The following is a 27,615-nucleotide window of genomic DNA, read 5'->3' on the forward strand; positions in this document are numbered from 1 at the left end:
GTGGGACTGAGATTAAGAGCCGAGAGGTAATGTTGCAGCTGTATGGGATCCTAGTCAGACCCCACTTGGAGTACAGTGCTTAGTTCTGGTCGCCTCACTACAGGAAGGATATGGAAACTATAGAAAGGGTGTAGAGGAGATTTACAAGGATGTTGGCTGGATTGGGGAGCATATTTTGTGAGAATAGGCTGAGTGAACTCGGCCTTTTCTCCTTGTAATGACAGAGGATGAGAAGTGACCTGATAGAGGTGTACAAGATGATGAGAGGCATTGATCGTGTGGATAGTCAGAGGCTTTTTCCTAGGGCTGAAATGGCTAACACAAGAGGACACAGGTTTAAGGTGCTGGGGAGTAGGTACAGAGGAGATGTCAGGGGTAATTTTTTTTTAACGCAAAGAGTAGCGATTGCGTGAAATAAGCTGCCAGCAACAGTGGTGGAGGCGGATACGATAGGGTCTTTTAATTGACTTCTGGATAGGTACATGGAGCTTAGAAAAATAGAGGGCTATGAGTAAGCCTAGGTAATTTCTAAGGTAGGGACATGTTCGGCACAGCTTTGTGGGCTGAAGGACTGTATTGTGCTATAGGTTTTCTACGTTTCTATTTCTATGTTGTTTCCTCAGAATTTTTTTGGTTATGATAGATCGCCTGGGGCCGAACAAAAATATAACTTCAGACTACTTGTATCACATAGGAATTAGGAAAAACAATCCTCCGCAGATACCAAGGTGATGACTGTAAATTGACTTTTATTGAATATAATGCATTTAATTGCATAACAGTGCTGATGCTTTGCAATAGTTCACTAAGCTAAAAATATTTTGTTAATGATTTTCATTTGTACTCTGTGTCTGAGGCTTCTCGCTTAAGTGTCCAACAATAATCAGCCAGCACTGATGGATTCCAGTTGCCCCTGGTACTGTTTCTCCATGACTGCAATGTCCTGGTGAAACCTTTCACCATGCTCGTCACTGACAGCACGAAGATTTACAGGGACGGAGTCTGAATGGGAATGCAGAAAATGAATCTTTAGTGACATGTTGCACTTCATGGTTTTGCATGCTTGAAGCATGTCGTCAACCAGCTGCATGTAGTTTGGTGTTCTGTAGTGGCCAAGAAAATTTTTAACAACATCCTCGTATGCCTTCTATGCGATTCCACTAGACGTTCTCTGAATTGCCCGTCATTGATGACCTGTTTGATTTGTTGACTAACAAAAATGCCTTCCTTAATCTTGGCATCAGTTACTCTGACTTAAATTATGATTGAAATAACAAATAAAGGTGATTGCAAAAAGAAAAGTGCACGATAGGGAAATTTCAGGGTGATTTTCATGATCAGCGGCCCAAAATCCATTAAATACACCCAGAGGTATTCGGGAAGCAAAATCTTTGTTCAGGGTAATAAATTTACTTTGAACTTTGAACTTCATTGCCATATAAAATAGGTAAAGGCGTGCTGAGGAATCTTCCAGAAACCCTTACAGCTCATCTCCACTCGGCCACTCTCCATCATCACGACACGTCGGTGAGCTTCAAGCTCCAACCCCACTGACAGGGCAGCTGGTGGGGGAGAAGATTCGGCAACAGCACTATCATCCCCTGCTCCCCGAACGTCATCCACTGGAGAGGCTCTGAGTATCCCTCAAGGTTGACCTGGCCAATCAGGGTAGGAAAAGCAGACAGGTGAACTCCGGGCTCTGATCGCTGGACTGAGCCACTGCAGCTACTGTCACTTAATGGTGCTTTCAAAAATAATACCTACAGTCAGTGACCCCTTTATTAGCTACACTCGTACACCTGCTTGTTAACGTAAATATCTAATCAGCCCATCATGTGGCAGCAACTCCAATTCATAAAAGCATGCATTCAGTTGTTTAGACCAAACATCAGAATGGGGAAGAAATGTGATCTGAGTGACTTTGACCGTGAAATGACTGTTAGTTTGAGAAAGAGAAGCTAAACTAGGTAGTATCAGGTTTACAGTGGAGTAAAGAGAATTATAGAGGCATGAGAGAGGAGCTGGCCAAAGTTGAGTGGAAGGGGACACTAGCAGGGATGACGGCAAGACTGCAATGTCTGGTGTTTCTAGGGGGAATTCCGGAGATGCAGGAAAGATATATCCCAAAGAAAAAGAAGTATTTTAAAGGGAAGGTGAGACAACTGTGACTAACAATGGAAGTCAAAAACACCATAAAAGCAAAAGAGAGGGAATATAATATTTCAAAAATTAGTGGGAAGATAGAGGATTGGGAAGCTGTTCAAAACCAGCAAAAGGCAACTAAAAAGCCATAAAGAGAGAAAAGATGGAATATGAAGGTAAGCTAGCCAATAATATAAAAGAGGATACCAAAAGTTTCTTTCAGATATATAAAGACAAGAGTGGATATCGGACTGCTGGTAAATGATCCTGGAGAGGTAGCAGTGGAGGACAAAATTAGTAAGTGTTTTGCGTCAGCCTTCACTGTAGAAGACACTAGCAGAATGCTGAAATGTGAGAGTGTCAGGAGGCAGAAGTGAGTGTCATTGCTATTAATAAAGAAAAGGTGGTTGGGAAGTGGAAAGCAGATACAGTAAGTCACCTGGACCAGTTGGACTACATCCCAGCTTCTGAAAGAGGTAGCTGAAGAGATTGTGGAGGCATTAGTAACAATCTTTCAAGGATCACTAGATTCTGGAATGGTTCCAGAGGGCTGGAAAATTGCTACTATCACTCCATTCTTTAAGAAGAATGAAGTGATATTAGCAATTTTCTAGTCCTCCTGAGAAGGGAGGGGGGCAGAAGAAAGGAAATTATAGGCCATTTAGCCTGGCTTCACTGGTTGGAAAGATGTTGGAGCCCATTATTCAGGATGAGGTTTCAGGGTACTTGGAGGCATATGATAAAACAGGCCAAAGTCAGTTTGGTTTCCTTCAGGGGAAATCTCGTCTGACAAATCTGTTGGAATGCTTTGAGGAAATAACTAAGAGGATAGAGAAAAGAGAATCAGTGAATGTTGTTTATTTGGATTTTCAGAAGGCCTTTGACGAAGTACTGCACATGAGGCTGCTTAACAAAATAAGAGCCCATGTAACAGAATGGATAGAAGATTGGCTGATTGCCATGAGGCAACGAGTGGGAATAAAGGGGCCCTTTTCCGGATGGCTGTCGGTGACTAGATGTTTTCTGTAAGGATCGGTGTTGGGATTGCATCGGTCATTGAAAGGTCCGGATTCTCTGAATGTGGAGCAGATATTTCCTTTAGTGGGGGAGTCCAGGGTCAGAGGGCACAGCCTCAGAACTGAGGGACGTCTACTTAGAACAGAGACGAAGACAGTTTCTTCAGCCAGAGGGTGGTGAATCTGTGGAATCAGTTGCCGTATATGGCTGTGTAAGGCCAAGTTACTGGGTATATTTAAGGCAAAAGTTGTTAGGTTCTTGATTGATCAGGGTGTCAAATGTTTTGGGGAGAAGGCAGATGAATGGGTTTGAGTGGGATAATAAATCAGCCATGTTGGAATGGCAGAGCATACACAATGGGCTGAAAGGCCTAATTCTGCACCTAGGTCTTATGGTGCCAGACAGGGTGGTTTGAGTATCTCAGAAAATGCTGATCCCCTGAGGTTTTCATACACAGAATTTAGAGTTTACAAAGAATGGTGCAAAAAAAAGCAACACTTCCCTGGGCAGAATGGTCTTGTTAATCACAGACATCAGAGGAGAATGGCCAGATTGGTTCAAGGTGACAATAACTTAAATAACCACACATTACAACAGTGGCGTGCAGAAGAGCATCTCTGAATGCACAATACATCACACCTTGAAGTTGATGGGCTACGTTAGCAAAAGACAACACCAAGTTCCACTCTTGCATCTAATTGAGTAATCATTGAGTTTACATGGATTATTATAGCACAGTACAGGCCTTTTGGCCCACGATGGTGTGCTGACCCTTTAACCCACTTTAAGATCAATCTCACCTTTTTATCCCACATATCCCTCCATTTTTCAAAACCCACGTGCACGTTTTAAATGCCCCTAGGTTTCTCTCTCCCCCAGGCAGTTATCTGATCAACCACTCTAGCTGAGTTCTCCCCACCCCTCTCTTATCTATTATCCGTCACTACACCGCACTGTAAACACTTTAAAAAACAAGAGAAAATCTGCAGAGGCTAGAAATCGAAGCAAAACACACAAAATGCTGGAGGAACTCAGCAGGCCAGGCAGCATCTAAGGTAAAAAGTACAGCAACATTTCGGGCCAAGAGGAAGTGTGTCGGCCAGAAACATCGACTGTGCTCTTTTCCATAGATGGTGCCTGGTCCGCTGAGTTCCTCCGGAATTTTGTGTGTTTTGCTTGTGCACACTTTAAACCACTTTTTATAAAGCTGTTTACATTGTAAATACATGCTGGTATTTATACACATTTCATTCCAAAGCTACTCTTTAACCACTAACTTTATTAGCTTTTTTATAAATAATTTTTTAATGTTTTATTTTACACAGAGAGTGGCGGGTGCCTGGAATGCACTGCCTGGGGTGGGTGTAGAGACAGATACGTGAGGGATTTTTAAGAGATATTTAGATAGGCACCTGGATGTGAGGAAAATGGAGGGATATGGGCATTGTGGTAGGAAGAAGGGGTTAGGTTGATGCTTGATTCCTAATTTAATTGGGTCAGCACAACATTGTGGGCCGAAGGGCCTGTTCCTGTGCTGTACTGTTCAAAAGTTCTATTGCCTTCATTCCAAGGAGAAAAAACTCATCAAAAGAAGAGAAGCAATAATATACTTCAGACCTTGGTTTTCCCTGCAGCAGGTCGGGGGTCACTGAGGTGCAGCCGTCCCATTTTCGGCCAGGTCAGAAATATTGCGTAAACCACCTGTTTCCCCGGAAACGATGTATACCTGCCGACACACACACATGACACACCCAGCTGAGACATTTTGAAGGTTCACTGATTGGAACCCCATGGATTAGAAGATGGAGTGTAAAAGGAGAGTTAACAGTCTGGCAGCTTCGGATCATTTCAGTCAGCATAACGCTTTGCAGCGCCAGCAATCACCAACTGGGGTTCCATTTCCCCGCGGTTTGTACGTTCTCCCCGTGACCGCGTGGGTTTCCTCCCAACATTCCAAAGACGTACGGGTTAGGGTTAGTACGCTGTGGGCACATTATGCTGGTACCCAGGGGCTGCCCGGCACAGTCCACGCCGATTTGATTTGACGCGAACAACGAACATCACCCATTGCTTAACGTATGTGTGACGGGTTTCATCGCAGTGCCCACTCATCACCCTCCTTGTCCCACACCCACTTACTCAGGCCGGCATACAGTGCCAAAGCAACACTGGTCGAGAGGTACCCACCCTCACCCAAACGGAAAGCGTGTTCCTCTGCGAATCAAAAACCTTCCAGGCTGCCCATTACAACCTAAAAGTCATTCGCTCCGGTGGAAGAATTAAAAGGGTAGATAACTTTCTGAATGAGGAGCAAATTCAGAAATCAGAGGTGCAAAGGGACTTGGGAGTCCTTGTGCAGGATTCCCTACAGGTTAATTTGCAGGTCGAGACATTGGTGAGGAAGGCCAATGCAATGCCACAATTCATTTCAGAAGGACTAGAATATAAAAGCGAGGATGTTATGCTGAGGCTTTATAAAGCACTGGTGAGGCCTCTCTTGGAGTATTGTGAACAGCTTTGGGCCCCTTTTCTAAGAGAGGAGGTGTTGGCATTTGAGAGAGCCCAGAGAGGGTTCAAAAGAATGACCCTGGGAATGAAAGGGTTAATATATAGTAATGTGCAAATGTCTAAGGCACGTTTATGTAGCTAGGATGCTGAAGACATTAGCACAGTCCTGAGTAATTTTATGTATTGCACTGTACTGCTGCCACAAAAAAAAGCTAATTTCATGACATATGTGAGTGATGATAAACCTGATTCTGATATGGGTCTGAGAGTGGGAAGGGGGCAGGTAGAGGGGAAGCATGGTTGGGAAAAGGGGAAGGGAGAGGGGAGAGAGTGGAAAGCACCAGAGGGACATTCTGTAATGGTCAATAAACCAATTGTTTGGAATCAAAAGGCCTTGCCTGGTGTCTCAGGGCTGGGTGTGTCTGCACCCACACCACCACCTCCTGCCCCACCCATCCTGACACTCCTTCTCTGCCACCTGTCCCACACCCCTCCCACGGTGCTCCACCCTCGCCATCCCCCAACAACCTTTACTCCTGTCAAAGCTACAGACTGACTCTCCGCTCCACGTTGACAAATACAGGACTGTGCAAAAGTCATAGGCACCCTGTATGTACCTCAGACTTTTACACAGTACTGAATGGCTCTGGGCCAGTACTGGCCGCAGCTGAGAAGAATGAGGGGGGGATCTCATTGAAGCCTACAAATATTGAAAGGCTGAGATAGAGTAGATGTGGAGAGGATGTTTCCTACAGTGGGGGAATCTAGGACCAGAGGGCACAGCCTCAGAATAGAGGGATGTCCCGTTAGATCAGGAATGAGGAGAAACGTCTTGAGCCAGAGGGTGGAAAATCTGTGGAATTCAATGCCACCGGTGGCTGTGTGGGCCGAGTCATTGAGTATATTTAAAGCAGAGATTGATAGGTTTTTCATCTGCAAGGGTGTCAAAGGTTACGTGGAAAAGGCAGGAGAATGGGGTTGAGAGGGATAATAAATCTGCTATGATGGAATGACAGAACAGACTCGATGGGCCGAATGGCCTGTACTTTACGGTCTTATGGACACTGGGCAAGCTTTGCCTCTTCTATCAACAGTGCCATGACAAGTGAGGTGGAACCACTGCCCAAGATCTCGAACACAGGCATCACTGCCCCCCCCCACCCCGAGAGAGCAGGATTCAACCTACTCGGTACTGGTGAGTCCCCCACACACCCCAGTGTCTGTCTCAAGCCTCCAACATGGGAGTAGAACCGAAACCCCCTGACTTCAGCCGAATCTCAGGCCTCACAGGGAAACGCAAACAACAGGAATTCTGCAGATGCTGGAAATTCAAGCAACAGACATCAAAGTTGCTGGTGAACGCAGCAGGCCAGGCAGCATCTCTAGGAAGAGGTACAGTCGACGTTTCGGGCCGAGACCCTTCGTCAGGACTAACCCTGACGAAGTCCTGACGAAGGGTCTCGGCCTGAAACGTCGACTGTACCTCTTCCTAGAGATGCTGCCTGGCCTGCTGCGTTCACCAGCAACTTTGATGTGTGTTCCTCACAGAGAAGGTTTACAGGGATGTTGCCAGGACAGGAGAGACAAGTTAAACAGGTTAGGACTTTACTCTCTGGAGCACAGGAGTATGAGAGGTGATTTGATAGAGGTTCACAAAATTATGAGGGGTCTGGTAGGCTTTTTCCCCTCAAGTTGCATGGGACTGGAGATTAAGGGTGAAAGGTAAAATATTTAGAGGGAACCTGAAGGGGAGCTTCTTCATAAACACAAGAGATTCTACAGATGCTGGAAATCCAGAGCAACACAAACAAAATGCTGGAGGAACTCAGCAAGGTTAGTCAGCGTCTTTGGAGGGCAAGAAACACCCTACATTTCGGGCCCGGATCCTTCATCAGGATCTGATGAAGTGTCTCTGCCCCAAACATCAACTGTTTATCCATCTTCATTTATGCTGCCTGTCCTGCTGAGCTCCTCCAGCATTTTGGGTGGAGAACTTCTTCTGTCAGAGGGTTGTACAGGTGTAGAGCGAGCTGCCAGTGGAGGGGGTAGGCGTGAGTTCGAATTCAACATTTAAGAGAAGTTTGGATAGGTACCTGGATGGGAGGGCTATGGAGGGATATGGTCCTGGTTTGGGTCGACAAACCAAGGCAGCGTAAAAACTCAGCATGGACTAGATGGGCCAAATGGCCTATTTCTTTGCTGTAGGGCCCCATAACTCTCTTAGCACACACAATGGGACCTGGAAATGATTTCTATGCTAGTAAATTTGGCCCCCCCCTTCAGATCAACGTGAATGGACTGAATTTCAGAGGTGCTCTGATGTGGATGGTTGGCACTAAGGATGATTCAAGCCTCTGCCCTTGGTGATCCTACCACACTCCAGGTGTGACCGTGTCATTCTGCTTCCTCCAGGGCTTGGTGTTGTAGATTGCCTCCCCGTTGACGTGCAGCCACTGCCCCATTTGCCTCAACCTCTCCTCGAAGATGGGCACGATCCGACCGTCGTGAGTGGGGCCAATGTTCATCAGGAGATTCCCTCCGCAGGACACCGTCTCGACCAGCGTCTGCCAGAAAGAACGATTGTTATCAATTGGCCAACTCTTAAAACAATCAGCAGATGATTCACAATTATTTTTCAATGAGTGAAGTGGTTTTCACCTCAAGGGTACAAACCAGAACCTGGGTATATCAGACATGCTGAGCCACAAGAGATTCTAGAGAGGCTGGGGAAATCCAGAGCAACACACACAAATTGCTGGAGGAACTCTGCAGCATCTAAGGAGGGGAATAAACAGTCGACATTTCAGGCCCACACTCTTCATCCTTACTATGTTATCAGGACTAGTTGACAGGGCTGACTCGATCTGAAAGGCCAGTTTCTCTGCAGGGGGCATCTATAAATTGAAAACTTGTGTCCCTCCCAGCCTAAAAATTATTTAAAAACTTATTTCGATAAATAAGTTGTTAACTTCTAGTTAGGATTTAAGATTCATTAATTTCTGAAGAAAAAGACATTTTAACTTTTAAACAATCTGTTGCCATCATAAAACAAATAGAGTACAATTATGAAACAAGTGAACCTCCCTCTACATCGTCCTGTCACATCTTCCATAGTCAGGCACAGTATGAAGCTCCCTCCACACCGAGTCGTCACAATGTACAAGGTCAGACACAGAATGAATCTCCCTCCACACCGTCCTGTCACATCCTCCATGGTCAGACATAGTATGAAGCTCCCTCCACACCAAGTCGTCATAATGTACAAGGTCAGACGCAGTCTGAAGCTCCCTCCACACCGTCCTGTCACAATCCCCAGCGTCGGACACAGTTTGTACTTTAAAATAAACTGAAAAGCTGCTCATCATTCCTGACTCCCGGAAGAATGCCAAGGATGAGAAAATCCAACAAGAAGCAGTCAGGGATGGGTGGTAAATGATGGCATCACTGCGCCCAGTGAATGAGTGAAACAGGTGCACTCTACCTTCACTAGTTGCTCGATCGGGAGGTAATCCCGGAGCTGGGCCTCTCGCCTGTATCCCCAGGACTTGGAGTCGATGGTCATGCAGTTCTCCCACTTGTGGGCGAGGAGGTGTCCCGGGCTGTACCGATCTGCACAGGTGTAGTACCCACCGTGCTTGCAAATGGTACCCGCGCCCCATCGGTCGTTGGTTACCACCGTCTCTCGCACGGGACTGAAAGGAAAAGACATAGAACCAGAATCTGATCTGCCATTCTATCGTGGCTGATTTATTATCCCTCTCAACCCCAATTTTTCTGTCTTCACTTGTAACCTTTGACACTCTTACTAATCAAGAACCTATCACTGCAACACACACAGAATGCTGCAGGAACTCAGCAGGCCCGGCAGCATCCATGCAAAAACGTAGTCGACGTCTCGGCCCAAAACACCGACTGTGCTTTTTTCCAGAGACGCTGCCCGGCCTGCTGAGTTCCTCCAGCATTTTGTGTGTGTTGCTCGGATTTCCAGCATCGGCAGATTTTCTCTTGTTTGTGAGGAACCTATTGTTCTCCACTTTAAATATACACAATGATTTGGCCTCCACAGCTGTCTGTGGCAATGAATTCCACAGATTTACCACCCTCCAACTAAAGAAATTCCTCATCTCTGTTCCAGACGGACATCTCTCCTTTCTGGGGCTGTGCCCCCTGGTCCTGACACCGTCACTGCAGGAAACATCCTCTCCACATCCACTCTATCTAGGCCTTTCAGCATTCGCAAGGTTTCAATGAGATCTCCCCTCATTTGTCTAAACGCCAGGCCGATAACCATCAGACGCTCCTCCTGTGTTAACCCTTTCGTTCCCAGGATCATTCTTGTGAACATGCTCTGGATCTTTAGATGAGACCATAAGACACAGGAGTAGAATTAGGACATGTGGCCCATCAAATCTGCTTTGCTATTCCATTATAATTCCTCTCAACCCCCATTCTCCAGCCTTCTCCCTGTGACTTTTGATGTCCCTTATTAATCAAGATCCTATCAACGTCCACTTTAAATATACCCAATGACTTGGCCTCCACGGACATCTATGGCAATGAATTCCACAGATTCATCTCTCTCCGGCTAAACAAATCTCTCATCTCTTTTCTAAAGGGACGTCCTTATATTCTGAGGCTGTGCCCTCTGAGTCCCAGACTCTCCCAGGGAGAAGCTGGAGAACATCACAGGGAGGATGTGCCAACTCCACGCGGACAGCCCTCTCAATCTACCCCATTATTGCCCTGCACCTTATTGTCTGCCTGAACTGCACAGTCTCAGCAACTGTGTGGCTTCCATCTGCATTGTGTCAACGTTCTTCCTTTGTTCTACCTCCATTCACCGCCATGGTGAAGTGACCTGGCTGAACAAAGTTCCTCGCTGTGCTTCCGTACACGTGACAACGGTAAACCAATTACTGATGGTTAAAATCGTGTCGGTGCAATACCTCTGGTTGTAGAGCCAGTAGAGGAAGCCAGTGCTGTTCCAGTAGCTATCGGGAGCTCCACCATCCCCGTCGGACCAGAGAATCTCCGGACGATACTTGTTCACGATCTCGTACAGTTCCGGCAGGGTCTTGGTGGCAGGGAACTTGTTGGTCCGGAACATGCTGGCAGCGTCCTCCAGGAAGGCGGGGTTGAACCATTCGAAGAGGGAGTGATAGAGGCCAAACCTCAAGCTGGTCCTATTACGGACAGCTTGTGCCAGCTCTCCGACAAGGTCACGGTGAGGACCCACGTCAACTGCGTTCCAGTTCCACGAGTACTTCGACCCCCAGAGTGTAAAACCTATAGGGGACACAAAATCAAAGTCAATATAACTACACAAACACGAGGAATTCTGCAGATGCTGGAAATTCAAGCAACACACATCAAAGTTGCTGGTGAACGCAGCAGGCCAGGCAGCATCTCTAGGAAGAGGTACAGTCGACGTTTCAGGCCGAGACCCTTCGTCAGGACTAATCCAATATAACCACGATTGTCTAAACCCACACTGTGTCAAAGGGTTCACGGGAGTGATCCCAGGAATGGAAGGGTTAACATATGAGGAGCATTTGAAGGATCCCAGTCTGTGCTTGCTCGAGTTATGGATAATGAGGGGTGATCTCATTGAAATTTATCAAATATTGAAAGGGCTAAATAGAGTGGACATGGAGAGGATGTTTCCTATAGTGGGGAAGTCTAGGGCCAGAGGGCACAGACTCAGAATAGAGGGACTTCCATCTAGAACAAAGACAAGAAGGAATTTCTTTAGCCAGAGGGTGGTGATTCTGTGGAATTCATTGCCATATGCGGCTGTGAAGGCCAAGTCACTGGGTATATTTAATATGGAGTTTGATAGCTTTTCAATTAGTAAGGGCATCGAAGATTGCAGGGAGAAGGCAGAGGAATGGTTTTGAGAGGGATAATAAATCAGCCACGATGGAATGGCAGGGCAGACTTAATATGCCAAATGGTCTATTCTGATCTGACGGTTTATGGTTGTAAAATCAAAGTCGAGTTTATTGTCGTCAGCCTTGTGTGCCCAGGTGCAATGAGACAACATCTTTGTAGCAGCCTCACAGACACATAACATCAGATCAGCAGTGCTCACAAGGGGCGCACAAATTCAACACAATTTTTACAAGAAAGAACACAATCAGAACAAAAATAAAGTTCAATTTGGTGCAAATTGGTCAGAGCATTGCTAAACTGAGCAACACACTAGCGTAGCAGCTAGCCCAATCCCTTTACAGGGAAAGCCAGCGGTGTTCAATTCACGCCACTGTAAGGAGTTTGTACGTTCTCCCCATGACAACATAGGTTTCTTCCAAGGGCTCTGGTTTCCTCTCACATTCAGGTTAGGGTTAGTAAGTTATGTGTTTGCTGCATTGGTGCTGAAAGCCGGGTGACACTTGCGGGCTGCCCAACACGGTCATTGCTGATTTGATTTGACGCAGACAACACAGTTCACCATACCTGAGGCAAAGAACGTTAACCTGAGTGACATCAATGGCAGTGGAGAACACACAGCCTTTCCACTTACAGCAGAGGGCTTCAAATTACACACCATTTCCCTTCAGCGTTAACGTCCTGACTCAGGCTACGAGTAAGCAAAGGAAGCTGAGGCTGTGCTTTGAGAAGCTAAGTACCTTCGTGGTGCTTTGTGGTCAGGACGACGTATCGGGCTCCCGAGGAGGCCAGGAGATCAGCCCACTCCTCTGCATCAAAGAAGGTTGCAGAGAACATCGGGGCAAACTCCGGGTAGGTAAATCCAGGCGGGTAGTTCCTCTCCATGAACTCCACATACTGCCTCAGCCTCTGCTTCTGCCAGTAGAACCTGTGGGAAACGAGAACCTGAATATGTGTGCATACTGATTGACCAGCACGCAACGGCAATTTCGAGGAAAGCACAGCAGGCAGCGCCCCTAATTCCTTAGGAATCTGCAGAGATTCAGCGTGACATCTAAACTTCTACAGATGTGTAGTGGAGAGTATATCGACCGGCAGCATCACGGCCTGGTCTGGAAACACCAATACACTTGAATGGAAAATCCGACTACTAGCGGTGGATACGGCCCAGTCCATCACTGGCAAAGCCCTCACCACCACTGAGCACATCGGCACGAAATGCTGTCAACGGGGAATCAGAATCTATCATCGGGGACCCCCAGTGCTCCCAGGCCGTGCTCTTTTATCATTGCTCCCAGCAGGAAGGTACAGGAGCCTCAGGACTCACCTCACCATGTCCAGGAACCGTTTTTACCCCTTAACCATCAGGGTCTTGAGGCTGAGGGGTTAACTTCACTCAAATTCACTGGCCCCATCACCGAACTGTTCCCACAACCTATGAACTGACTTCACCTCATGTTCTCGGTATTTATTGCTCAACTATTTATTATTTATTATTTACTCTTTTTGTGTTTGCAGAGTTTTTTGTCGTCTGCACTCTGGTTGAAAGCGTTGGTCGGCTGGTCTTTCACTGATTCTAATATGGTTATTATTCTATAGATTTATCGAGTAGGCCCACAAGAAAATGAATCTCAGGGTTATATATGGTGACATACATGTACCTTGTTGACAAAATTTACTCTTGAACCCATGGAAGTGTAACATTTACCGTGACGCTATTGCAGCTCCGGGGTGTCGGAGTTCAAGTTCAGACCCCGCATCCTCTGTAAGGAGTTCGTACGTCCTCCCATGGAATGCATATGTTTTCTCCGGGTGCCCCGCCCCCCAGCTCCTCCACAATCCAAAGACATACTGGTTAGTAGATTAGTTGGTCGTTGTAATTTGTCCCATGTTTAGGTTAGGGTTAAACTGGTGGCTCGGTTCAAAGGGCCTGTTCGGCACTGTATCTGGAAGTAAACTCCCTCCACAAGGGGGAGCCCCTTCCCCAGAAGGACGACAGTAGTTCACCCAACACACATCAAAGTTGCTGGTGAACGCAGCAGGCCAGGCAGCATCTATAGGAATGGGGGAGATGCGTTTGAGAGCAGAGTTGATGGTGGAGGAAGGGAAGCCCCTTCCTTTAAAAAGGGAGGACATCTCCCTTGTCCTGGAATGAAAAGCCTCATCCTGAGAGCAGATGCGGCGGAGACGGAGGAATTGCGAGAAGGGGTTCACCATCACCTTCTGGAGTGCAGTCACCGGTGGACAATGAGTAACTTGACTAGACAGCGATGTCTACAACTCAAACGTGAATGCTCATTTGAAGACACAATCCAGAGTCCGTAACCCACAGTCAGGATGTCTAAAACTAGAGGGAATGAGCTTAATGTGCGAGGGAGGAGGATTAAGGGGGGCCTGAGAGGTAACGTTTTCACACCGAGAGTAGTTGAGCTGCCAGAGGAGTTGGTGGAGACAGGAACAGTAACAGAAGGGCCTATTCCGCGCTGTCTCAATAAATTAAAACACACACTCAATAGCCGCTTTTTGAGTTACTAAACAACGTAATATAGTGTCTTCCACTGCTGTAGCACTTCTACTTCAAAGTTTGATATATTGTGCATTCAGAGACACTCTTCTGCACACCACTGTTGTAATGTGTGGTTATTTGAGTTACTGTCGCCTTCCTGTCAGCTTGAACCAGTCTGCCCTTTCCCCTCTGACCTCTCTCATTAACAAGGCATTTTCTCCAGTCTGCTCTGGGACAGGTGATCCACCCGGACCAAACCTGTGCTGTACCGGGCAGGAAGATCTCAGACAGCCTCGCGCTGCTGAGGGACACCATCGCCTACGTGCAGGACAGGGGGGTGGACGCCTGCCTGGTCACCTTGGACCAGGAGAAAGCCTTCGACAGGGTACCACATACGTACATGGCGGACGTGCTCTCCAAAATGGGATTTGGGGAGGGAATCCGGAATTGGATCAGACTGCTCTACACAGACATCCGTAGTGCAGTCCAGGTTAACGGGTGGGAAACAGACAGCTTCCCCATCAGGTCTGGAGATAGGCAGGGCTGTCCCCTCTCCCCTGTCTTGTTTGTCTGCTGCATAGAGCCCTTTGCGGAAGCCATCAGGAGGGATGAGGGCATAAGAGGGGTGACGCTGCCAGGCAGTGGAGGGACCCAAGTGAAAACCTCCCTGTACATGGACAACGTCATCGTCTTCTGCTCTGATCCGAGGTCAGTTCGCAGGTTGATTGGCATCTGCGAACAGTTCGAGCTAGCGTCGGGGCCAGGGTCAACCGCACGAAGAGCGAAGCCATGCTCTTCGGCAACTGGCCCGACCGATCCAGCGTCCCCTTCACCATCAGGTCTGACCACGTGAAGGTGTTGGGGATCTGGTTCGGAAGGGCTGAGGCATGCAACAAGAACTGGCAGGAGCGGACTGCCAAGGTGAAACAGAAACTGGGACTATGGGGAGGGCGCTCCCTGTTGATAACGGGCAAGAACCTGGTCATCAGGTGTGAGGTGCTCTCAGGGCTGCTGTACTTGGCGCAGGTGTGGCCCGTGCCCCGCTCCTACAGCTCGGAAATCACCCAGGCTGTCTTCAGATTCGTCTGGGGATCCAAGATGGAGCGGGTGAGACGGACCGCCATGCACAAGTCTCTGGACAACGGGGGCAAGAACGTCCCCAATGTCACCCTCACCCTGATGGCCAGCTTCGTATGTGGCTGCATCAGGTTGTGTGTAGAGCCCAGGTATGTGGACACCAAGTACCACTACATGCCCAGGTTCTACCTGTCACCCTGGCTACGAAGGATGGGTCTGGCCCCATTCCCGCGCAACGCCCCAGTCAGCTGGTTGTTGCCGGCATACCTGTCCTACATAGAAAAGTTCTTCAAGACCAACGCATTTGACCACAGGGCCATCAGGCAGTGGTCGGCACGTAGTGTCCTGCAGGCACTGCAGGAGAAGGACGTGATGGACACAGTGGGGTGGTTCCCTGAGCAGACTGTCCAGTTCATCTGGCAAAATGCCTCATCGCCAGATCTCACCAACAGGCACCAAGACCTCGCCTGGCTGGCGGTGAGAGGGGCCCTCCCAGTCAGAGCCCTCCTGTACGCCCGGAACGTCGTCTCCGCACCCCACTGCCCACGGGAGGACTGCAGTGAGGAGGAGTCTGTGACCCACCTCTTTGCACACTGCCAGTTCGCAAAGAGGGTGTGGAGGAGGATGGACGGGCTAGTGTCACGTTTTATCCCCAGCAGCTGCGTAACAGAGGACTCTCTGATCTACGGGCTGTTCCCGGGGACACACACGGAGACCAACGTCCGGTGCTGCTGGCAGATCATCAACTCGGTGAAAGACGCCGTTTGGTCAGCCCGAAACTTGATGATCTACCAGCACATGGAGATGTCCGTGGGAGAATGCTGCCGACTGGCACATTCTCGGCTGCAGGAGTACGTGCTGAGGGACGCACTGAAACTTGGTGCAGCCACTGCAAGGGCCCTGGTGGGGAAGGACCACAGTATAGGTTTCTCCACCCGTGGGAGTGGGAGGAGTCGGTGGGCGGGGAGTATACCCCACAACAATGATATGGTAAGCTGAACTACTGGAGTGCCACGTGGGTGGCCATGAGTATGGATGTGTACTGACTATAATGGAAACATATGTAAAGGATGGAAAGTTATTGAATGGTTTATTATATATAATTTTATTTTTGAATAAAATATATTTTGAAATTTTAAAAAATTTTCACCCACAGATCTGACACTCACTGGATGTTATTTTTTGTTTTTTGTTTTTACACCATTCTCTGTAAACTCTGTTGTGTATGAAAATCCCAGGAGAGCAGCAGTTTCTGAGATACTCAAACCACCCAGTCTGGCACCAACAACATTGGATGACAATGATCTTGCTTCCTAAATACTTTGGGGTGCATCTTATGGATTTTGAGCTGCCGATCAAAAAAATCACCATGAAATTTCCCTTTCACGCAGCATTTTCTTGAAATCATCTATATTTGTTATTTCAATTCATAATTTAAGTTAGAATAACTGATGCCATGATCAAGGATGGCCTTTTTGTTGGTCCACAAATCAATCAGATCATCAATGACGGGTAATTCAAAGAAGATCAAATGGGACCAGAGAAAACCTCATGGAAGGCCTTAAGGATGTTGTTAAAAATATTCTTGGCAACTACATGTAGTTAGTCGACAACGTGCTTCAAGCATACAAAACCATGAAGTGCAACATGTCACTAAAGATTCATTTTCTGCATTCTCATTTAGACTTCTTCCCTGCAAATCTTGGCGCTGCCAGTGATGACCATGGTGAAAGGTTTCACCAGGACATTGCGGTCATGGAGAAACTGTATCAGGGCAACTGGCATCCATCAATGCTGGCTGAGTGTTGTTAGACACTAAAGCAAGAAGCCTTAGACACTGAGTACAAATGAAAACCATCAACAAAACACTTTTAGCTTAGTTGAACGATTGCAAAACATCAGCAGCGTTATGCAATTAAACACATCATATTCAATAAAACTTAATTTAATGTTTCTCCAAATTCCTACGTGATACAAGTAGTCTGAAATTATATTTGAGTTCAGCTTCAAGCAGTCTATCATAAACAAAAAAAATTTCAGGAAACAACACTTTCGAAAAAAATTGTTGCCCAGTGCAATCACTCCATTGTCAAAGTCACTTAGATCACCTTTCTTCCCCATTCTGATATTTGGTCTGAACAACAACTGAACCTCTTGACCATGTCTGCATGCTTTTATGCGTTGAGTTGCTGCCACATGATTGGCTGATTGGATATTTGCATTAACGAGATGCATCTAATAAGCTGGCCACTGAGTGTAAGTTCAGAAGCCTGACGCCACACACACAACATTTTAAGAACAGCTTCTCCCTCGCCATCATTTAGATTTCCGAACAGTTCGTGAAACCTATGAACAGCTCATCAGTATTTTGCTCTCTTTTCGCACTAGTTGTTTATACACTTACTAAATCGTAGTGATTTTGTATGTATTGCACCATACAAAGAACAACAAACTTCAGTGTGTCACTGTACGTCAGTAATAATCAACCTGATTCTGATTCTCAGAGAAGACGGAACACTACAGCACACTACAGGCTGTCTGGCCCACAACGTTGGTCAAATCGGAAAGGTTGGGTACAGGCCAAATCGAGGCTGTGGGGTCCAGGGCCCAGAGTGTATCGAAGTGACCAAACCTGATGTTTTGTCATCGATTTAGAAACATAGAAAACCTACAGCACAATACAAGTCCTTTGGCCCACAAAGCTGTGCCGAACATGTCCTTACCTCAGAAATTACCTAGGGTTATCTGTAGACCTCCATATTTCTGAGCTCCATGTACCTCTCCAGGAGTCTCTTAAAAGACCCTGTCGTATCCACCTCCACCACCATTGCCGTCAGCCCATTCCACACGCTCACCTCTCTTTGCATAAAAAAATTACCCCTGATATCTCCTCTGTACCTACTTCTAAGCACCTTAAAACTGTACCCTCTCGTGCTAGCCATTTCGGCCCTGGGAAAAGGCCTCTGACTATCCACATGATCACTGGCTCTCATCATCTTATACACCTCTATCAGGTCACCTCTCATCCTCCATCACTCCAAGGAAAAAAGGCCGAGTTCACTCAACCTATTCTCATAAGGCATGCTCCCCAATCCAGGCAACATCCTGGTAAACCTCCTCTGCACCCTTTCTATGGTTTCCACGTCCTTCCTGTAGTGAGGTGACCAGAATTGAGCAAAGTACTCCAAGTGGGGTCTGACCAGGGTCCTATATATAGCTGCAACATTACCTCTCGGCTCTTAAACTCAATCCCACGATTGATGAAAGCCAATGCACCGTATGCTTTCTTAACGACAGAGTCAACTTTTCTTAACCACAGAGTCAACCTGATTTAAGTGCAGGGCCACATTGCAAAAGGTCAGGATGTTGGGGCTCGAGACGAGGGACAGGCTGGTTCAGCTAGCTGCTCTGCCCTGCACTGAACTAAGTTTGCAGATGGACTCGCTTTGTGGACTTCAGTCTATTTGTTGGCGTTTATTGTTTTGATTATTTAATTTTTTTTCCTGCACATTTGAGTGTTCGACGATCCTTTTTTTTTGAATGGGTTCTTCCGGGTTTCTTTCTTTCGTGGCTGCCTGCTAGGAGTCGAATTTCAAGGTTGTATATGTGCTTTGAACTTTGAACCTTTTAACCTACTCCAAGACCTATCTAACCCTTCCCTCTCATATAGACCTCCATTTCTCTATCATCCATGTGCCTATCAAAGAGTCTCTAAAGTTTTTGCCTCTGCCAGCACCCGACTGCGCGTTCAATTCACTTTCCACTCTCTGTGTAAAATCCTGACCTCTGACATCCCCTCCATACTTTCCTCCAATCACCTCAAAATTATTCCCCTCACATTAGCCCTTTCCACCCCGGAAAAAGCCTCTGGCTCTCCACTCCACCTATGACTCTTATCATCTTGCACGCCTCTATCGAGACACTAGTCCTCTTTTTATAATGAGAGGGTGTCAGAATCAGAATTATTAATGTACAGAACATAGAACAGCAAAGATTAAGGATTACAGATTAGCTTTATTTATCACACGTACATCAAAACATGCATCATTTGCGTCAAATCAAATCAGCCAGGACTGTGCTGGGTATCCCACGAATGTCGCCCATGTTTTCAGCAGCAACATAGCCCACCCACAACTCACAAACCCTGATCCATACATCTTTGGACTGTGGGAGGAAATCAGAGCACCAAGAGGAAACCCACGCAATCACTGGGAGAGTGCACAAACTCCTTACGGAGAACAGCAGGAATTGAATCGGTAATTGCAGGCTGGTGTTGTAAGGCGATATGGTAACCAGTCCGCTACCCAGCTGCCCCCTACAGTACAGGCCCCTTCAGCCCATGGTGTTGTGCCAACTGCAGTGGAAACTTACAAGCATGTTGCCAGGACTTGAGGTCCTGAGCTATGGAGAACCGTTGAATAGGTTAGGACTTTATTCTTCGGAGTATAAAAGAACGAGTGGAGATTTGATAGAGGTATACAAAATTGTGAGGGGTACAGATAGGGTAAATGCAAGCAGGCTTTTTCCCCCCGAGGTCAGGTGTAAAGAGTTTATACATTTTGCCCATGACTGCTGTGGGGTTTTCTCCAGGTGCTCTGGTTTCCTCCCACAGTCCAAAGACGTACCGGTTGATAGGTTAATTGGTCATTGTAAATTGTCCCGTGAATAGATCAGGGTTAAATCGGGGGTTGCCAGGCGACACGGCTCGAAGGGCCTGTTCTGCACTGTATCTCTACTGGCCAATAAATGGAGGTCATGGGTTAAAGGTAAAAGGTGAAATGTTTAAGGAAACATGAGGAGAAACTTCTTCACTCAGCTCGACGGTCGGCTGGGCTCTAAAGTGGGAGCAGTGGTGGTAGGTGGCACTGGCTGTGAATGGTGTGGGGATGTTGGGAAATACCGTTGGTTCAGGCAGGGGGAGGATCTGGAAAAGGAACTGCAAATGGAGGGTTCAGATGAGTGTGAGTTGGTGGAAGGAGGTTGAATGAAGTTGAATCTGGATCTGGAAAATGGAAAAAGAAACATAATATTGGAATGATTTCAAGTGGTGGAGAGGAAGGGTAGGATATTTTGGGGAAAAAAAGGAAAGAAGACTTCAAGGTATTGTTTAAATTTGACCCAGAACAGCATTCTTCTACCAATCCCATTAAATTAACTACAGAGTTGAAAACGGCCATAGGGAATATACTCATACCTCAACAGGAGGTGACGTGTTAATTGTTTGGAAGGATAAGAAACAGTGTGAGAAGGCGTTACGATTGAAGACTTTACTTGGCAAAAAGATAGGTCTATGTTGCTTAATGAAAATAGAGGTGTTAGGCTGTTATAATGGGTGTTCCAGTGGAGATTTCCAGAGAAAAGGTTAAATCTCATATGTTGGGAGGCAAGGTTAAGGAAGTAAAGATATTGCAAGTAGTCAGAAATGGGGAAAGGATGGATAGTTTATCTATATTGATATGTTTGGATGTGGTGAAGCTCCCTGATAAAGTTAGTTTGGGGTAGATTAGTTACAAGGTTCGCGGTAATATTCCAACCCTGCTTAGATGTTACAAATGTCAGAGGTTTGGGCTTGTTGGAGCTGTATGTCGGGGGAAACTAAGATGTAGTCAGTGTGGTGGGGAACGTAAGTATAAAGATTGTTAAGGTATAAAGTTTAAATGTTGTAACTGTGGAGAACATAGTGCAGCTTACAGAGGATGTGAAGTGCTTAAGAAGGCAGTTGAAGTTTAACAGGTTAAAGTACAGTTGACTGTCTTATGCAGGGGCCTTGCAAAAAGTTAAACCAAATGTTGATAAAAAGTATCACCAGTCAGAGAACAGAATGTGAAGTCAGAGGCTTCATACTTCTAATACTAAAGGTACTTTACTAGCTGATCAAATGAAGTTTGTGATGTTTATAATGGATGTGGTGAATTGTACTGCTCAGACCTCTAGTTGCACTGAGAAAATTAAAATTATAGTGAAAGCTGCTGAAAAGTATCTGGGTATAACTGATGTTATGTGGGAAGCTGTAAATGAAGCTCTGATGGGTGGGGTATCTGTATTTCAGTCTCTTTGTGAAGGTACATAATGGGATTAAGAATATTGCAGTGGAATGCGAGCAGCCTGATTTCTGATGGTCAAGACTTTAAGAAGTTTATTTCTGATTTATCAAATCCACCTGATGTTATATGTATTCAGGAAACCTGGTTTTTACCACATTTAAGTTTTACCTTGCAGGATTATATTGTAATTAGGTGTGATAGATTAGTTGCTAGAGGGGGTGGTGTTGCAAGTTTTATAAGGAACGGAATAGGACATTAGGGTGGATGTAAATGAAGTATATGAGGCTGTTGTAGATGTAAATGAAGTATATGAGGCACTTGTAGAAGTATTTGATTCAACAGGTGGGGGTATTAAAGTGGTAAATTTTTACAACCCTCGTGGAAAACTTCCGATTGATTTTTTGGAAAGCCTATGTAGCTCTAGCTCACTAAGGGTTATATGGTGTGGGGATTTTAACGCACAGAGTTCACTGTGGAGTTGTTCACAGAATGATAGTAATGGTTTCATTGTAGAAGAATTTTTAGATATTTCACATCTTGTGTGTCTTAGTGATGGGAGGGGTACAAGATTTGATGTTCATTATCTTTCTGAAACTGCCATAGATTTAACTTTAGTTTCAAACATTCTGACTGGAGTGAGTGAGTGAGTGAGATGTCATGAGAGATGAAACATTGGGGAGTGATCATCTTCCTATATTAGCTTCGGTTTGGATTTGTATAGGGGACAGGAGGCCACTTTTAGGACGTGGAATTTGGTAGTGCAAATTGGGAGAAGCTTAAGGATTTATGCGATGAATGTCTGTCAGGGCTGAATGCTGAAGATTATGTGGATTTATGTAATGAAAGATTATGTTGCATTATTCATCAAACCGTGATTCCTATTAAAAAAGGCATTAATAGGAGAAAGGCTGTACCATGGCAGTATGAGGAGGGTGCTGAGGCAATTAGGGAGAGAAATAAGGCGTTTAGGAAAGTTAAGAATTATCACTCTCCAAATGACCTCATTAAGTATAAAAGGACACAGGCCATGGTGAGGAAAGTAGTGAAAGTTGCGAAAAAGGTTTACTAGAGGTCATACTGTGATAGTATTGGAAGGGATATTAAACTTGAAGATTTTTGGGAAATGATTAAGAAATTGGGGGGGGGGAGGGGTAGTTCATAGGGCTACTAACATTCCAGTATTGATTAAAGAAGGTAATACAATCGTTACTGAAGTAGGGAAGGTTGAGTTACTGACTCAGTCATTTGCTGCAATTCATAATCAAGATAATTGAAGTGAAGAGGCTAAATAATGCAGGGATAAGGCTCCAAGTGAATACCCTGAAGTGTTGGAAGCCAGCTGTAGCAGTGATAGTATTAGTGATGTAGAGTTTTCCTTGTGTGAATGTATGAAAGCTATTCATAGTACAGGTCAGATGGCCCCGGGAAAGGATGATATATGTTACTGTATGTTTAAACATAAGGCTGTCAACTCTATTGAGATAATATTAAAATTTTTGAATCATATTTGGAGATTAAGCCATCTTCCCTCCTCATGGAAAATCCCAGTAGTAGTGCCTGTTCTAAAACCTGGAAAGCCCCCATCCGATCCTTCCAGTTATAGACCAGTACAATTAATGTCCCATTTGTGTATAACTTATGGAACGTATGGTAATAGAGTAGTTGAATTATATTTTGGAAAAAAAAGATGCAGCATTTTATCAGAGTGGATTTCGGGAGGGCAGAATGACATTGGATTGAGTTTTATGTTTGGAAGATGATATTAGGAAAGCACCCTAATTAAAGATGTAATGCAGCATTTTTGATATAGAAAAAGCATATGGTATGTTGAGGAAGGAAGGTCTTTTGATTGAATTATGGAAATTACGAGTGAGAGGAAAGCTATGTTTTTTTCTGAGTTTTTTATTTGGAATGTCTGTGCAGGTAAGGTATAGTCAGGCTTCTATGAAATAGGGAATGGGACTTCACAAGGCAGTATTTGTAGCCCTTTATTGTTTACTACTGTATTATGACTAATGTTATTTTCTCCGAGATAGGCACTGGGGTGGGTAAATCACCTTTTGCAGATGATGGAGCTTTATGGATCAGAGGTAGAAATTTCAATTTAACTATATAGAATGCAACTAGCATTTAATAAGGTTGAACAATGGGCAATTAGATAGGGTTTTAAGCTTTCAGTAGCTCAAACACAATTACGTGTTTTACAAAGAGGATCAATAGACCTGAACTTGATTTGAAATTGTATAGTCAAACTCTTGAACTCTTGAAGAAGATTTCTTGGCATGTGGCTGGATAATAAGCTGACATGGAAACATCACATCAGTATAATTGATCAATGTAAAGGGGTATTAAATATCCTTGGGTGACTATGTGGGTATTCTTGGGGTGCTGCATGAAAATCTCTGTTAACCATTTATATTTGTTTAATTAGATTTGTACTTGATTGTGGCTTTGTGGCTACGGATCAGCTTCATCTTCAAATTTAAATTGTTTGGATGTGATACAAGCACAGGCTTAAAGACTGTTGTGGTGCAGTAAGGTCATCTCCTGTTTCAGCTTTACTGGCTGAAATGGGACAATTGCCCTTACAGTTGCAAAGGTTACAGTTGCTAACATACTGGGTTAATTTGTGAGGACAGAGGAATGATCACCCTGTTAAAAGTGTGTTGGAAGACTGTTGGGAACATCACAAGAAGAGTCTTACTGTTTATCAGTATATACAGCAGAGCTGGTTGCTATCATTTCAGGCTGACAGTGGGTGATGGAAATTTGTCCTTGCAAAGTTGTAATTCGTTCAGATTCTTTTTTTGGCTTTGACGAGTCTTAAAACAGGTCATTCTCGCAATAGGTCAGATTTTCTGCCGGAAGCTCTTCAGACTGTACTTCAGACTCAGTGTCTGCTCCTTATAGGACCCTGCACATAGAGGTGTTGAAGGGAATGAGCGGGTTGATTGTTTGGCCAAAAAAGCATACAAGGCTGAAAGAAAGTAAATGCAGGCTGCATGACTCTCCTTAAGGGTTGATAGTTTGAAACTTTAAGTTACGGACTTTAACTTAATTCACAATATTGTCTTTCATTATTTACAATCTACAAGGCTTCTGGGGGGTAACAGCTTTCATTTGATAAAGACCTACCAGGGCATTTAATTAACGCAACACACATCAAAGTTGCTGGTGAACGCAGCAGGCCAAGCAGCATCTGTAGGAAGAGGTGCAGTCGACGTTTCAGGCCGAGACCCTTCGTCACGAAGGGTCTCGGCCTGAAACGTCGACTGCACCTCTTCCTACAGATGCTGCTTGGCCTGCTGCGTTCACCAGCAACTTTGATGTGTGTTGCTTGAATTTCCAGCATCTGCAGAATTCCTGTTGAGGGCATTTAATTCCCAGCTCGCTACACCACACTCCACTCCAGTTGGTGGCGGTAACGCACCTTAAATTTGAACTGCCGAAGGAACAGAGGGCCATGGTCCGAATGCAGGTGGATAGGACTGGGCAGAGTAATACTCCGGCAGGGCTGAACCCCTCCCGGAGGTTCCGGGAGTCTCCTGCATATCGACAGTGGCTCCCTGACCTCTGCAAATTACCTACAATCTCCTGGAAATCTATGTTTTTGATAGCGAGTGAGCGAAAGGGAGAGAGGGGGAGGGAGGAGGAGAGGGGAGAGGGGAGAGGGGAGAGGGGGAGGGGGAGGGGAGAGGGGGAGGGGAGAGGGGGGGAGAGGGGGAGGGGAGAGGGGGGAGAGGGGGAGGGGGAGGGGAGAGGGGGAGGGGGAGGGGAGAGGGAGAGGAGGGGAGAGGAGGGGAGAGGGAGAGGAGGGAGAGGAGGGGAGGGGAGAGGAGGGAGAGGGAGGGGGGAGGGGGAGGGAGAGGGAGGGGGAGGGGAGAGGGAGGGGAGGGGGAGAGGGAGGGGGAGGGGGAGGGGGAGGGGGGAGGAGGGGGGGAGGGGGAGGAGGGGAGGAGGAGGGGAGGGGGAGGGGAGGGGGAGGGGAGAGCGCGAGTGACAGAGAGAGCATCCTGATTGGTCTCTCTTTGTGCTAAGTAGGCCTATCAGTTTTCTCTGTGGGCGGGCTTTACAGCCGATTTAAAGGGGATTAGAGCAAGGTTTAAATTGGAGCGAAATTCCAAAATCGTCCGCAAGGACATCTTTAAAAACGCGCTCGCAGCAAGCAAATTCTTCGGGTTTTCCTTTTCCCTGAAACACTCCCACTTACAGGTACATCGAAGCCCACGATGGGCTGGGTTTAAGTGCAGCCGTTTTCAGAAGAAACCCCGATTTTAATAAATACCCGGCCACCACCGAGGTCTCATCATTAGGACAGCGAACTGTTTACCTGTGCTGCGCACTTTATATGCACTTTGAATTACACTTTATTAAATAATGTGGTAATATATTGTTTTATGTGGTGTGCGTGATATATGTATTGTGGCTACACCGTGGTCCGGACAGTGGTTGTTTTGTTTGTGGACAATCAGCCAGATGACAATAAACTTGAGCTTGAAGATACAGAACTTCTAAATCACTCATTTAAAATCACAAACACGAGGAATTCTGCAGATGCTGGAAATTCAAGCAACACACATCAAAGTTGCTGGTGAACGCAGCAGGCCAAGCAGCATCTATAGGAAGAGGCGCAGTCGACGTTTCAGGCCGAGACCCTTCGTCAGGACTAACTGAAGGAAGAGTGAGTAAGGGATTTGAAAGGGAGGGGGAGGGGGAGATCCAAAATGATAGGAGAAGACAGGAGGGGGAGGGATAGAGCCAAGAGCTGGACAGGTGATAGGCAAAATGGGATACGAGAGGATCATGGGACAGGAGGTCCAGGAAGAAAGACCGGGGGGGGGTGACCCAGAGGATGGGCAAGAGGTATATTCAGAGGGACAGAGGGAGAAAAAGGAGAGTGAGAGAAAGAATGTGTGCATAAAAATGAGTAACAGCTGGGGTACGAGGGGGAGGTGGGGCCTTAGCGGAAGTTAGAGAAGTCAATGTTCATGCCATCAGGTTGGAGGCTACCCAGACGGAATATAAGGTGTTGTTCCTCCAACCTGAGTGTGGCTTCATCTTTACAGTAGAGGAGGCCGTGGATAGACATGTCAGAATGGGAATGGGATGTGGAATTAAAAACCCCCATTTCGATGTAAAAAAAGTAAGTTCTGATCCCGACTATTGCAGGCAATATGTGTGCGTGACTCCGGACGTACATGCGATCGGACGTTGTCCGAATGGACGTTAAGCGGCACACACCTGTAATAAGAATACACCTTATGCTTTTATTTCTTTTAGGGACCACAACATATTAGGGATGCTAAGCACAGGGAAGTATTTCACAGTTCTTTTCAGCAAAAAGCCTAAGTCTGACAGAGAAGGTCATTAGAGCTGAGGTGTACTTTACATCTTTCATCGTTGAGCATAGTCTGCCATTCCAGGCGTGTAAGCACACAGGCAAGTTATTCGGGAAAATGTTTCCTAATTCAGAAATAGCAACCGCTCGCCGGTCACTCGCCAGAACCGCTCGCCGGTCACTCACCAGAACCACTCGCTGCCGAAGCTGGGCACCGAGAAGACTCCCCAGTGGATGAAGATGCCGAACTTCGCCTGGTCGTACCAGGGCGGCAGCGGCCGGGAATCGATGGTGTCCCAGCTCGGGGTCGGGGATGGCGCCGACTGACAGCCCGGGCTGATTGACAGCAGGACCCAGATCAGGGCCAGGCCTGAGCAGCGGGAAGCCCCGCACGGCTGGGCCGCCGCCACCATTGCAGATTTCCGCATAAGCTGCAGCAGACCTCGTCAGCCGGGACGATCAGGAAGTGTGCAACGCTGGGTCCTAAAGCCCAGCCTGTTACCACAGTCCCACGGGCTGTTTGCAAATCGGTACAAACCCCAGAGTTAATGCAGATGCTGGAAATCTGCACACAAATTTCCAGAGAAACTCGGCAGGTCCGGCAGTATCTGTGGAAGGGATTAAACAGTCGCCGTTTTGGGGGAAGACCCTGCATGAGGACTGGAAAGGAAAGCAGAAGAAGCCAGAGTAAGGAAGTGGGAAAGGGAAGGTGACAGGTGAAGGTGAGCGGGAAGGTGGGTTGGTGATGGAGTTGGGCGGGGAGGGGGGTGAAGGGAGAGGCTGGGAGGGGATAGGTGGAAGAGGAGGGGAAGATGAGAAGGTGGGTTGATGACGGAGTGGGTGAGGAATGAAGAGAGAAGCTGGGAGGGGATAGGTGAGTGGGTGATGGAGTGGGGGGGAATGAAGAGAGAAGCTGGGAGGGGATAGGTGGAAGAGATTGTTTGTGTTCTTCTGCTGATCATTCGGGACCGGCCATGTTGGCGCCCGAATATGTGGTGACCTTGGCGGGCGGCCCCCACCACAATCTTGTTAACACAAACGGCACACTTTCATTATCTGATATATTTCATTATTGATTTATTTCATTTGGAGAA

The 27,615-nt window shown here is 46.4% G+C and overlaps 1 protein-coding gene across 2 annotated transcripts; it reads right to left on the reverse strand.

The window, feature by feature from the left end:
• Nucleotides 1-528: 528 nt before the first annotated feature.
• Nucleotides 529-26,984, reverse strand: fuca2 (alpha-L-fucosidase 2). 2 transcript variants are annotated; one of them, XM_063055431.1, is made up of 7 exons: nucleotides 26,708-26,984; nucleotides 12,297-12,484; nucleotides 10,614-10,953; nucleotides 9,149-9,359; nucleotides 8,041-8,231; nucleotides 4,777-4,885; nucleotides 529-1,002 (listed from the first exon to the last, which is right to left on the reverse strand). In XM_063055431.1, exons 1-7 carry the CDS (start codon nucleotides 26,947-26,949, stop codon nucleotides 988-990), a joined length of 1,296 nt encoding a protein of 431 aa, XP_062911501.1. In that variant the 5' UTR covers nucleotides 26,950-26,984; the 3' UTR covers nucleotides 529-987. The 2 variants fall into 2 exon arrangements, with proteins under 2 accessions (XP_062911501.1, XP_062911500.1); XM_063055430.1 differs by having other exon boundaries at nucleotides 533-1,655.
• Between the last annotated feature and the right edge of the window lie 631 nt (nucleotides 26,985-27,615).

The sequence above is a fragment of the Mobula hypostoma genome, chromosome 8 (assembly GCF_963921235.1).
Source record: "Mobula hypostoma chromosome 8, sMobHyp1.1, whole genome shotgun sequence".
Lineage (NCBI taxonomy): Eukaryota > Metazoa > Chordata > Chondrichthyes > Myliobatiformes > Myliobatidae > Mobula > Mobula hypostoma.

Excerpts from the sequence above, each read along its gene's own strand:
- fuca2 (XM_063055430.1), bottom strand. The coding sequence starts at position 26,949 with ATGCGGAAATCTGCAATGGTGGCGGCGGCCCAGCCGTGCGGGGCTTCC. Across the intron at positions 12,485-26,707 it reads TTCGGCAGCGAGTGGTTCTG|GTTCTACTGGCAGAAGCAGA; the intron begins GTGAGTGACCGG and ends CGTTTCCCACAG. Across the intron at positions 8,232-9,148 it reads CGATCGAGCAACTAGTGAAG|ACGCTGGTCGAGACGGTGTC; the intron begins GTAGAGTGCACC and ends TCTTTCTGGCAG.